The following is a 13,413-nucleotide window of genomic DNA, read 5'->3' as shown; positions in this document are numbered from 1 at the left end:
ATCGTTATATCGATATATATCGTATTAGAAATATAGAAAACTTTAATTTTTGTGTAACGATCATTGACATTTGAGGCAGTAATAAATATTTACGATGATACAATTATTTTCTTAAGTTATAGACGAAATTATTAAGATGGCATATACATTTTCATTATTTGCAAGTTAAATATATTATGGCCGATATTTTTTCAGAAGCAATATAGCAACTGTTTCGTCGAGAAAAATGGAATTTACATCGAAACAGAAATTTGCACGGAATGGAACGGGGCGAGGCTTTATAGAAGCGTAGTTCGATGATGCATCAAATACATTTGAATTTATATTGGGTACCAGCTACTGCCTTCACAATCGTCCCTCCCTCCCTCCCTCCCCTACTTCCCCTTCTTTCCAATCGTCTCTAGCAAACCATGTAAATTCTCATGTAAATTCTTCTTTCGAGGGATAACCTCGACTCACTCGCAAATCCGATTGCCGAGCTATTGCGGTATGAAAAGCCATTTTCATGTAATCTGCGATTCGTTGATGACCGACACTCGTATATACGCATATAGATGCTATTGTGTTTATATTAATTTTATATCTCTGTGGAGAACTCAATACTTTCCGCAGAGTAGTCGCACGTGTATTGATTACATATCGATTTTCTTTTTAATTACGAGATTAACATTGAGCCTTCTTTTATGTACTTTGACATTTTCACAAAGTATACACAGGGCGCGCGCGATTCCAAGTTAATTAATTATCTTATAAAACTGCTAAGTCAATGATATTATTTATAGATGATAAATAATTATTATTTTTTTTTTTTTTTTTATAAATTTCTCGAAACGATTTAATTGAATTTTAAGATAAAAATTCGAGAGAGATGGAGAGAGTTGTTTCCCTTTTGTCCATGAAAAAATGAATATTCTCGAGGCTTCGCTTGTGCGGATAAAGGTTAACCACGACAAGATCACCGTGTCAGATTACATAAACTGTTGTGTCCTGATCCCGTAGAGCGCGGCCGTTGGGTGTCCTGCGGAACCTGTGCGTCGTCTGCGTCGAGCAAAATCTCATTTGGCCGAAGGGCGAAGGGCACGGGCGAAGGATCGGGTATACTGGGGAACTGTATGGTACATGTAGAGGCGTATCTAGAGACGGGATAAAATTACGTTGAGTTTGTCGGCTTTACGAGCAAACGCCCGGCGACACGTCGACGTGCGGTCGGTGTAACAAGCAGAAACCAGTAAATTACGTCTCGCCTTACCTGAGCTGCGGCGTGATGCACACGACGAGCTCCATTTTAACTTGGGACGCTCGTGTATACCACGGTCATTCTTTCTTGAAACTTTAACGACGCCCACTGCCTCATCGTACGCCGAGATTCGAACGGTGATGGAAAACGTTCCCCCGCGACAAATTACTCAAATTGCGAAAGTTGTGTAGACTAATAAAAATTGTTCGATTATAAATGTGCGGACGCGACGCGACACAACTCGCGAAAAACAAATGATAAGAAATAAATTATTATTCGGGAAAAGTAGAAGAAGAAAAAAAAAAAAACGAGGAATGGCGAAAACGACTGACAAAATTTTCCAGGCGGAATAATAAAGAATTGATGAAATGATATACATATATACACACATGACTCAACGCGCGCGCGCGCACACACACACGCAGATTGTCTCGATAGCGCTTGAAAGAAAAGAAAAATATTATAGGATTCTTTCGTTTTATATGACGTGCCTTCGGTAAGGCACGAAGGGTAAATGGGATCGATTCACGTGATCGCGCCCGTAAAATACACGCTAAACAAAAAAAAAAAAAGAAATCTATTTTAGAGCGAGGTTGTCATGCGCATTTTACAAAACGTCGATCTCGAGTGCATCCCGGAATGTTTTATCTGAGACACAGAGTCTGTTCATTTTCCCCGGAGATATTCGCCAAAGCATGGATGGGATCTGCGCGGGGACGGGATAGGGGCAACTTAGCCATTTGCATTCAAATCAAAAATCTTAATGACGAGATTCTTGTCGACGGAGAGCCGACTTCGATTTAAAGATTCCGTCGTTTCGCAGCGGGTTGAAAAGGGAGGTCGTTTTCGCCCCTAATGTAATCAAGCAGCAAGGGGATCTTTAGGGTGAAAAATTCGCCCGAGATCTCCGATGGCATGTTCCGTTTGCTTCCTTGAATGACGTCGTATATCCTCTGTCTCTCACATTATTAGTTTCATTATTATAATAATTGTAGAATTATAATTTGATAACTCGGATCAAATTGTATTCTCTCTCTTTCTCTTTGCATTGCAATTTATAAAGATTTGATTAAAAAAAAAAAAACATAGATATGCATGTGTACGTGTATATAATTATTATCAAATATCATTTCACTGTCATTATAGAATCTCAAGAAATATTGTTATAAAATGTAGATTAACTAACGAGCGGTAAAATTGTTAGATAAATGTTGAATAGTGAATTGTGTAGCGCCAAATTAATTTTTGCTTTAACAATAATTTATAAATACGAGGGTGGAGTGAATTAGTCCGGCATGGCGGCGGTAAAAACGTAATTAAAATTTTAAGCCACATACGACGAACGGTTGGAAAAATAAACGTATGACAACATTCTCAATAATTAACATCCTGTTAAATCGCTATGTTATACATAATATACTTTATGTACACTTCGATGGGTGCGATGCAATTTTCGTTAATTCACCAGAAGTGATGGGTGAATACGATTTACGAGCATCAATGCAAAATATAATCTCATTTATTCATTTCAGATTTAATTTATATACGTTATATACAATGCAAAGTTTGTTACAAGAAAAAAAAAAGAAACTAGATTCAAATGATTACAAAACTTAATATATACTTACACTTATTAGATGTCATCGTTAAATTTTTCCCAACATTTTCTAAAAATCATTAATTAAATTATAAATTTTAACTTTTTGTAAAATTTATATTTATCTCTCTCAATCTTTTACATTTTTATTAAATTTAATTATTACAATTGTCGAATAATTCTTTCTCAAAATCGATTGAATAAATATCTGTCCAATTAAATTTATATCTCGATGATTGTCGAATTTTACCTTTGTCTCTTTATGAAAAACGATCCCGCGTGAAAAATAAACTGATTAAAAATCATGAGCAAGCGTTTATAAAATAAAACGCTGATTAAATAAAATTCCAATTGCTTTAATTAATCGTTCGACGGTCATAGAATATTTCTCTTTGTCCGCTGTTCGACGAAGCGTCCTTTGTACGGCGGAGTCCCATTCCCGACAATTTCATCTTGATTATCATCGCGCTTGTCCCTTTACCCTATCGTGTAACAAGGAAGATCTAAATGGAATCCATCGTGAAACTCGCGCCGGGTTATTGTAAAGCTCCAAGGGTGATATCACGCGCGATCTATCTGACTTAAGTTTACCGTTTATAAGCCTTCTCTGCGCGCGTGATGTTCGCGATTCTCCAAAGCCAGGTGATATCGAGACCCTCTCTCAAATTTTCGCGAGTACGACCGAGATTGCTTGCAACCGGTAACGATGCGGCGACGATGTTTACCCAGACGCCGAGGGTGGAAACGATTCTCCAGGATTCGCGTGTACGTGCTCGAGGACTCTTTACAGTTAAGCTCGCACTCCGTCGTATGCGCGACTTCTTTCCGATGTTAATTCGCGCGAGTATCGCAGAAATCGGCGAGAACACCTACAGGAAATACACTTCTTACGCAAGAATGCATATATCGATGAATAAATAAATCTTAACTGATCAATAGACATTATTAATTTTTATTTTAAAATAAAATTAATGAAACTTTTATTTCTTTTCGATTTGCTTTATAGCAGATAAAAATAATCTTTGATATCATCTTAATAAAAGCCATTTATATTTTATATAATTACTCTAATTCTACTAGTCTAATTCTAAGTCGCTACTTAAGTATTAGCGGAAGCGCTAACATTTAACTTTTCGTTAGTTTTACGTAATCGCACTTTTAATTCTTCTCGCAGAAATCTCAAGTATATATATCCCGGGGGAAAATATTTTTGAAGAGCAAGACGACTCATTGTGTGTCAGCTAACCTTTTTTTTTCTTTTTTATCTGAAAATTCGGACTTTCGTTCTTTACAACCAAACAGTATCAAAGAAGAGGTGGTGAAACCGCACTTGGAAATAACATAAAAGTCGCGGTTAATCCGGTGACCGCAACGGGATAGTTCTATTTCGGGGGCGAAATAGTTGTTCGAATTCTGTGAGTCGTAAAATTTTCAGTAAGGATCTCCGTGGCAAAATCCGCGGCTGCGGCCCATAAATCACGGCCCGTTTTTCGCGGGATGGGTGGTTAAGACTGGTGTTTAAGGTCGCTTTATGAATGGCCATTCGGCGAGGCGGAACGGATATCTCGTGCCGAGCGGCCGTACGTTTTGCGCGAGCATCCCGGCGGGACGGGAGGGTGGTTGTTCCACTTTCGTACAAGCGAAAGGGTAGACGATAACGAGGATGGCTACCGCGGCGCCCGTTCGTCTGCCGCCCCTGATCGATGCCTTCTTCCACCGCTCGCTCCCCGTCTCTTCGCTACATTATCCGGAAAGTTGCCAGTACCGGTATCGCGATATTCCCGGTCGGTTGTGATTCATCCCGCTTAGTAATAGCGCAATTCCGCGCGAACTGCTCGCGGACTTGCGAACTTTGGTTCGGCGTTCGTGCGAATCGCGTGCGAATAACGAGGGGAGAGTTTTAAACCCGGGCAGACACCCTCTCCGGTCTTTATCTACGATAATAATTAGAGCTTTCGTTTCGCGCGATACGAACTATATACGCGTATGCATACGAATTTGTTTAACATACGCGCCTATTAAATATTGATATCGGATTAACTGAAATGTACGTTTGAGACAATTTTAATCATTTGTGTCAATCGCGATTAAAAATTATAAACAATTTAATTTTTTTCTTACATCTGATTATTTTTGTACGCCTTTTGCAAATTTTCATGCGTTTGGCGTAATTATAATACTATGAAATTTTAGTTTAGATTTTACATTATTATATATAATATTTACAAAAATTAAATAAATGTCTTCGTTTCGCTGATTTTACGGAATTAATTGACATAAAATAGCAATGACGTATGACAGAAAAAAAGCAACGGCGTGGGATAAACAAAAAAAAATTTACGGACGTTAATTGTAATCATACGTCGCATACGCTTAAATGCATTTTTGTTTCGATGTTACGATACGCGCAAATATCACGACGTATTGACAGGCGGAAATGTATTGCTAATATTTACGCTTGCCGCGTTAACCAACCAATTTCATATATGTCAGATCGAAATCGAAACAATATTTAATTATCGATAATTGAAACTTTCAGATTTTACGATTATATTATAGGAAATATGTGCGTGTACGTATGTATGTATGTATGTGTATACACATATATACTTCACAAATATTAATATAAATATTAAATCGAAATTTATTTTATACAATGTATTGTATTACACAATTATTAACAAATATTTAGTAGGAAATTATTATGTGTGTGTGCAATGTGTTGTGTCATACAATTTTTAAATATACGATAGTAGATGAGTCATTGATTAAGATCAAAATTAAAGGACAGTCTAATACAAATTACATAGCGATATTGGAATAATTTTCGTAACAAATTGTAATATTAATTTTTATTTGAAAAAAAGTTTCATAGATATACGATGTGAAGATTGACATGACTCGAATATCTATCTTAATCGCCCTGTTAAATCCCGATAATGCAACGTCATTCGTTTGTATTTACGATACATTTGATGCAATTCAAATTGATCGTTCGGTCCGTGAACCAGAAAATTATGCAGTTTCGATTTCGCGCGATACTATTCCAGATACGAGCATTTTCCATGACACAAGGATGCGATCCGAAAAGCGAGAGAAACGGGCTTTTCTCGCTTACGATCATTCACGTGATTTTTCCACGTGATACTGTACACGTGCATAGCTAACGCGTATTTTAATCTTAATCGACAATTTTTTTTTTTTAAGCAGGAATATCCATTTTTTCGAAGTATATTTTTTGTGCAAACTTTTTATAGTAACGCTATGTGTAAACCCGCAAGTTTTCCTCATCTATCTACAAAGAAATAGATTCGAATCATACAAATGATAGCGCGTTTCATCGCTAGGGTACCGGGAAGAACTCTAAATTACGGTGTAATATCATGAGCAAATTCCGATCATGCGCTATATAAATGATATTATACATGTCTGCTCTCCTCCCCCAAGTAATTTCCACGACAACGGTGACGCACGCGGAATCCCCGCGATCTCATAAGCCACGAGTATTATGCCGCTTGCTTTAACAAATACTCTCAAAGGATTTCCCTCTGATAATTTCATCGTGTTTACCGTCCGTGATGCCGGCATGATCTTCGATTTTCTGCGAGAGATACCGGCGTCGCGGTCCCCGAGCCGCTACGCCGCTGCGCGATGCCGCGAATTCCGATCGAGAATTTCAGGGACGCCGAAGTTTGGTGGGAATTTCTCGCGACATAATCTCGAGTCTCGCGAGATGTAATCTCGTACGACGGGAATCCGTGCGTAGGCGATCGGATTAACGAGCGAGATGTTTTCTCTGTGCGTGTTTCACCTCTGATATGTCTCGCTTGGCTCGGTGAAGGAAATATGTATCTGTGTATCCAGGAACGTAGTTCATCTTCCTCGATACATAATGTAGTTCTTGTATGTATATATTCTTGTCAGATTATCAAGATCATTCCGTTAATGAAAATTAAAATCATATTAAATTTTCATTTCAAAATTGAAGAAAGCTTACACTTTTATATAGTAAAAAATAGTATTTATAAATTACGTCTTCTTTCTTTCAAACATATATTTTTTTTTTCATTTGTAATATTAAATCAATCATAAGCGCAACCTTTTAATTTATAACATATGAAAATAAGGCCGAATTTATTTACCGGATGATTTCGTAAAAACTGTCATATCTCTGCCATTTATCATTGCCGGGTGCATCGGACGCTTATCACAGCGTTGTCGCCGTGAGATCACTCGATGCACTCACACCCGCGCCAAGCCTGACGTCATGCATCGCATCGAGTGATGCGGTCGGTTCCATGGGAATGCCTCTCCACCCATTGGATCACTTCCGGTTTTCTGTCTGACACACTCCATTTGCGCCGTTTCAGTGATGACGCATTGTCGACGTCCGCGACCGAATGTGTCCGCGTATCCTCTCTAAGAAAATTCTCTGAAATTCCGCAATCTGTTTTCCATCGAAAGATCCACGTCGTCTATCGCGAATTTCTCGTCTAGTATACGCGTGAGAAAATTGTGCGTGAATTTAACTGTTCGGATGCCGAGTGTATTGTTGGGGAGATACATCGGATAATAATTGAGGATATCTTTTTCTCTTTCAATTCAAGAGGCTTCTTTCTGAATTTTACTAGAGATGAGTAACGTGCAAACAATATATATTTATTAGTAGGAAAGATTTAATCTACGTTATTATAATTGAATTGATAAACTTAGCTTATTTTAGCTACAAAAAATCAAGCCGATTAAATCGAATCGCTCTGTCAGTTAGATTGTTTATAAACGCCTTCGCTTTTAAACACCCGTCATCTCCATTATCTCCACGGCGCACCGCCTTCTCGTTACTTTATTCAATTTGTATTTCATCGAAACTTGATCTATGGGTGGGGATTAATTTGCGCGTATTTCACGATAATTGTGCGCATTTACCGTCCGAGAGAGACCGTATTGTTCCTCGGTTGTTTTGCGTTCGGTATTATCTTCTACCCGGTTCCTTTGTTATCGCGACGACTTGAGACTTGAAATTTTGTTCCCCGTCGCGACTATTATATCTTTGCGCCTCGTTCTTCTGGTTTTGATGTTCGTTGACGAAATTATTATATTTAATGTCGCTTCGCGACAACTTGGACGGTGCGAAATTCTTCGCCAGGATGCGCGCACATTAACGAAACGGGTGTCCTATGAATTCCTACTGCCAATGGAACTTTTCAAATCCCGTATATACAAAACCAGAATACATACGTATTCCGTACGGTGCACATAAATTTTTCTCAAAAAGAAACTGACTTTCACACGCAAACGGGGTTTATTTTCTTGACTGCGTCATATAGACGTGAAGATTTACGTCAGAATAAATAAATGTAATAATGAAACACTTTGCATGGTCTGCGAAGTTCACGGTAGAATGGAAGAAAAATGCGTCCTACGTACAGAGTTGCAGCGTATATAGCGTATCGATTTATTTTCTAAAAAGAGATTAACTTAATGTGAACAGATCTACGTCGATTTGGAAAACGCAAGAAAGTTTCGAATTATTTAACATTTAAAATTATGAAAGTAATGGATAATATTATTATTAATATATTTGTAATATTTGATTAATTTTAATTTTTTTTTTTGTCCCAGACAATTTTACGATGACATTTCCAAGTCCTTTTAATCTTTTGCTGCATAATTATTCTTGCTGTAGCGATCTCAACTCAATTAGTTAAATACAATCGGTGACTCGCTTCTTTAGATGTAAAAAAAAACTCTCGCTCGACTCTCGTAAAGCTCAGTCTTCACCGACTTTTTCATCGTGAAAAGTCGCGAAACACTCGTCTTCGCGCTGGCGTCTCGTCCCCATTTCTTACTCCGTTAACCTTTGAAAGTCGCCGCAAGTTTCGCAATTAATTCTCCGATCCTCGAGAAGGTTCCATCCCCGCTCGTATTAATCGAAGCCACTGCGCGGTGTGGTTGCAGATAGTCGACATCGAGGCGGCGCCAAGGTCACGAGGGAGGAGCTGAGGTCATCGCGGCATCTATGTTGTGCGGCGAACTCCTGAACGGTGGCTTCGTCAGTGCCGGAGCGGTACCGGTGGTTCCCTACAGTCTCCCAGGAGTCTGGTTACCCGGTTGCCTGCGTGCTACCAGTCCACGCCTATTGACCTCACCTTATCTGACCCTGCTGGCCGAGCTTCTGGCCGCGGGCCGCCTCGAGCTGCGAGACGATCTTCTAGAGTTGATGGATCTGGCAAAGAGGAGCCATCAGGCTCCGACCGGCAACAACGGAGCACCCGAGCTCGACCTTGATCTTCACGCCGATGACATGGACGAGATCTTCTTGGGTAAGTACCGTATTTATTCAAGAAATGCCTCTAAAGAAACTGTGACTTGATAATATCAAATTGATGATATAATTCGATGAGACAGTCGACAAAAAAATAATTAAGCGTCGTGGGCTGAATCGAAAGTTCTGTTTTTGTAACAGCTGTTAACGGGGATTGTTCGATATGTCTCAACGTCCCGGATGTCGAAATCGTAACACGATTTAGAACAGCGAACACGCCCATTGCATTATTACTTGAGTCGGAGGTCTGGTCGAGACTGAAAAGATCGGAGGTCGCACATACGATATAATGCGGCTGACGCGGGTGTCGTGGGTGTACACGACGCGCGGCAATTCCTTGTCTTTTATTTCGTAAGCGTGCATTCCAACATAATGGTCGGGCCGTAGTTCACATTAATGGGCAATACACGCGGTCGTGACGTGACGACATCGCGAAAGTAGCCGTGCGTTGGCAGAAGTGAACGGCACGGAGTCTGTGATTACGTCCGCGAGTAAATATGCTCTTCTCGGCTGTACCCGGTAATATTCCTCGCTTTTCACGACGTGCGATTTGTCAGTCTGCGTACGTACGATCCGGTCTATCAAATATTCCAGGAGAAGAAATAAATATCTTTCCGGTGAAATAGATTTTTAGTGACAAGTGCTGCCATATCAATATGGATTTAATCGTATACTAGATTTTTTATTTCTAATATATATATATATATATTTTTTAAATAGCTTTAAATTTTAGCAAAGTATTTAAATTTATGTCGCGTTAACAATATCTCGATAAATCTGGAGAATAGGGGATATGAATTGCGAGATTACACAATTGACCCCGCTGATTTGAATTCGATATGTAAGTTAACGTTTGATAAACAATCCTTTTCAATAGCTTAAATCGCGTATTAATTTCTAAGTAAGTTATAAAATCACCCATTCTCTCTCAATCGCTATCCATACAGAAGAGCAAGTGATGAATATTGAATTGGGAAATAACAGCTGCGGGTAATTTTGGCGAACTGCGCAAGTAATTCTATGTATATCGCGATGAAATTCAACGGTAAGTAACGTTGATGTAAGAAAATCGTAAATAAGAAATTATTACTACGATATTCTTTACACGTTTACATCACGAAAATTCGCCCGATTCGCGTAAAGTATCGCGATTCTTATAAAATTCTCTCTTTTTATTCTCGATAAAATTTGTCCGGCAAAAGTATGTTTAAGGATATGACGTTGCGAGATTTATTTCCCCACCGCTCTCGAGAAAAAAAAAAAAAAAGAAACAGAGAAAGAAAGCGAGAGACCCGCAGTTTCGCAGAGCGTTAAGGTTTCCCGCGTCTTACGGTCATTCTTCTTCTTGGCTTCTCTCCCGGTCAGTTTTCCTCGTTTCGTTTTCCAGCTCCGGTTTACTTTCTGCTTGGGAGACCATCGAGGATCTTAATAAATCGCTCCAAAATGGAGTATCGTTTCACATATCCGAAAGATCCTTTAGAAATTGACGATCCTCTTTTACGTGTGAACGATGCTCTTAATCCGCGGATAATTTACTTCTATCGCGATCGTCGGTATAACGGTTTTTTTCGATGCGAATGGAAAGAAAGATATTTTCACGTCGATTAATTTGTTCGGCTTAGTATTATCCGATATTAGACGCATACAGATTAATTTGTAAAATATATATTGTTTAAGATAAATATTAATATACTGGAAGAGAGAAAATGTGTTAATTATTGTAGTCGTTTATAGAAAATATAGAAAATTTTGATCATAAAATTTAAACATGCTACGCAAACTCAGTCAGACATGTTTAATTGGATATTACTGTCATTCCTTTCCGTATTCCAATGCAGTATATCGACAGTTTAAGTCTATTATCGCAAGCAAGATCGGGGTGCGATTCGCTTGTCGTCTGGCGGCAAAGTAGTTGAAGTTTGTCGGCAGCACTTCGGTTTTGGGGAAATTCTATCGAATTCACACGGACTCGCGAAAGCGAAGCTCACGTCGATCATTGTATCGTTCTTTGTTACAGCCGTAAACTTCGCTTGATATTCAGATATCGACGCTTTTAAATTGGATAAAGGCTTGTGAATAGATATTCAAATTATGTCGCGATAACAGATACAAATCTATATTATTTTTATTAATTAATTTAAATGTATATTTTTTAAATGTTTAGACAAATAATTAGATAAAAGAGAAAAGCATCGTAAGGAAAGGAAATAAAATTTAAAACGGATTGACGCACACAGAGAGAAGTATCTATATTACATTCGTGTTCAATCAGATTAACTCCGAGCAATACGCGTTGCGTGCGAAAAGTTTGGTTGGATCATAAAAACAGGATATTCACGAGTGTTTCCAGGAAACACGTGGAAAATTGCGGAAACAATCCGCGGCCGGTGAAAATCTCGTCATGGAAAAAATGAGCGCGCCGGATATTTCAATCAACTCGCCGGATTGCACGATATCGCTGCTCGAAAGTCGGCGTGATTGGATCGCTTCTGCCTGACTCGATTCAATACCGATCGATCGTTGGTTGATTTTCGACAATTGTAAAATACAAATGAGAATGAGAGAAGGAGAAGAGGAGTCGAGCGTTAAAAATAATCTACGCGAGATAGAATAATCATATTTCACGATTACGCGGCGGCGGTGACGGAGCGCGTGTGGAAAATTGAAAAACGAGGTCGAATCACCAGGATAGCCATCGAAAATTAATTTTCGTATTCATTTGCTCGCCGAGAAAGTATATTTCATCGGCACGCGTGTGATGAGTCATGACCGGCACGCCGTTACGCATTCACCCTTTCAAATAAACGTTTCGATCTGTCGCGGCCTGATCGCGGCCCTTCATCGTTCCTGTTCAAGGGACGATAAAATATGGACGATATGCAGGAAGGGTCAAATTGCGACAGAAAGAGAGAGAGAGAGAGAAAAAGGTAGAGAATCAATCGATTGATAGAAATATATTTTATCGAATTAAATGAAACAAGGTTGCGAAATGAAGAATGATAGGTGTAAGCTAAAATCGATAATAAAATATTTTTGCATTACAGGCTGCAATCCTTTTATGGAATTAAAATTAAGCGTATTGAACAACTTGTGTACAGTACTAATATTTTATCGATAATCTTTATATATTTATTTACATTTATCTTTTTGATAAATTTGCATCTGCCCGACAGAGTGCGTTCACAAATTCTTATATGCACCGGTGTAAATTTTCTCCGCGTCAATAATCAGTTCGCGGCGGAATAGATATAATAAGCGAATGCGATAAATAATGCGGGCGGCCGTCGTTTCTCCTCTCGGAATAAACGTAGCAATCTGTCACGGCTGTCTTTTTCTCTCCATCTCTCTTTTTGAACCCCGACTAATAAATGGGGATACGTATGCCGTTCGAGGCGGGACGGTAAAAAACGGGTGAGATGCGAGTTGGAGTTATTACTACTACTAGGATAGAGAAAGGATCGCGGAGGGAAATGAGGAAGGCGAGAGATGGAGACAAAATTCTACGATAGAGCGGATGATCCTGCAATAGCGGGACACGAACGTCGAGTGGATCAAGGGGGATAGAAGGGGCGAAACGAGAACAATGCTGCCCGGTATTATTTTCTATTCGCTCCGTCAGACTAACCGTCCACTCAGAACCACGGTATTCGTTCACTTTCGATTCACTCAGATCTATCTCGACGCTCCGCTATAATTTTCACATTCTTATGCGAAACTCGTAGACATTCATCTCTGTATTGAGATTTTTTCCGCATAATCTACGCTATACGTTTCTTTACGAGAAACGTGTTTCGTTATTTTGCACGAGAGAGCCATTTTCTTCCGCGACAAATAATTTACCTCGCGCGATCGTCTCTCGAATACGTGTATTTCAAGCGCATCGAAAAGTAATTCGATCACGCGATGTAACGGTAAACGAGGATAATCGATTGAAGAAGAATCGCTATCGGCGCATTCGATAGGATCACGAATTTATACGTTACTATGGCAGCGTGGCTAATGTATTTACTTATCCGTTTATTACAAAGCTCGTCGGAGTTAAATTTCGTTACCAGCTACTTACCCGGCAACTAACGCGAAGCGAATCAATGACCCAGTTCGCCCCGGCGCGCTAAATTATTTTTCGTTATCGATCGCGCGCTCTTGGCTGACGCTATTATTTCGCGTTAATCGTGACTAATGAAGAAGTGCCGCGCGATTGAAAACGCGTTGCCGAGAGTGCTTTCAACGCATTTCGCGATAGAAACTCGCTGC

At 39.3% G+C, this 13,413-nt stretch overlaps 1 protein-coding gene across 1 annotated transcript in view; it reads left to right on the top strand.

Annotated features, from left to right (window-relative positions):
- The window catches only part of LOC138936787 (protein Fe65 homolog), a 143,998-nt gene that overhangs the window by 36,423 nt on the left and 94,162 nt on the right, over nucleotides 1-13,413 (top strand). Inside the window, exon 3 of the mRNA XM_070302448.1 lies at nucleotides 8,793-9,157. Within this exon, the coding sequence (XP_070158549.1) occupies nucleotides 8,854-9,157 (304 nt within the window). The 5' untranslated portion in view covers nucleotides 8,793-8,853. The remainder of the gene's footprint in view (nucleotides 1-8,792; nucleotides 9,158-13,413) is intronic.

Source organism: Polyergus mexicanus, unplaced genomic scaffold, assembly GCF_030449975.1.
Source record: "Polyergus mexicanus isolate NDT 795.1 unplaced genomic scaffold, iyPolMexi1.0 SCAF_10, whole genome shotgun sequence".
Lineage (NCBI taxonomy): Eukaryota > Metazoa > Arthropoda > Insecta > Hymenoptera > Formicidae > Polyergus > Polyergus mexicanus.
Note: the sequence above shows the minus strand (reverse complement) of the source record. Positions and strands in the feature narration are given on the sequence as shown.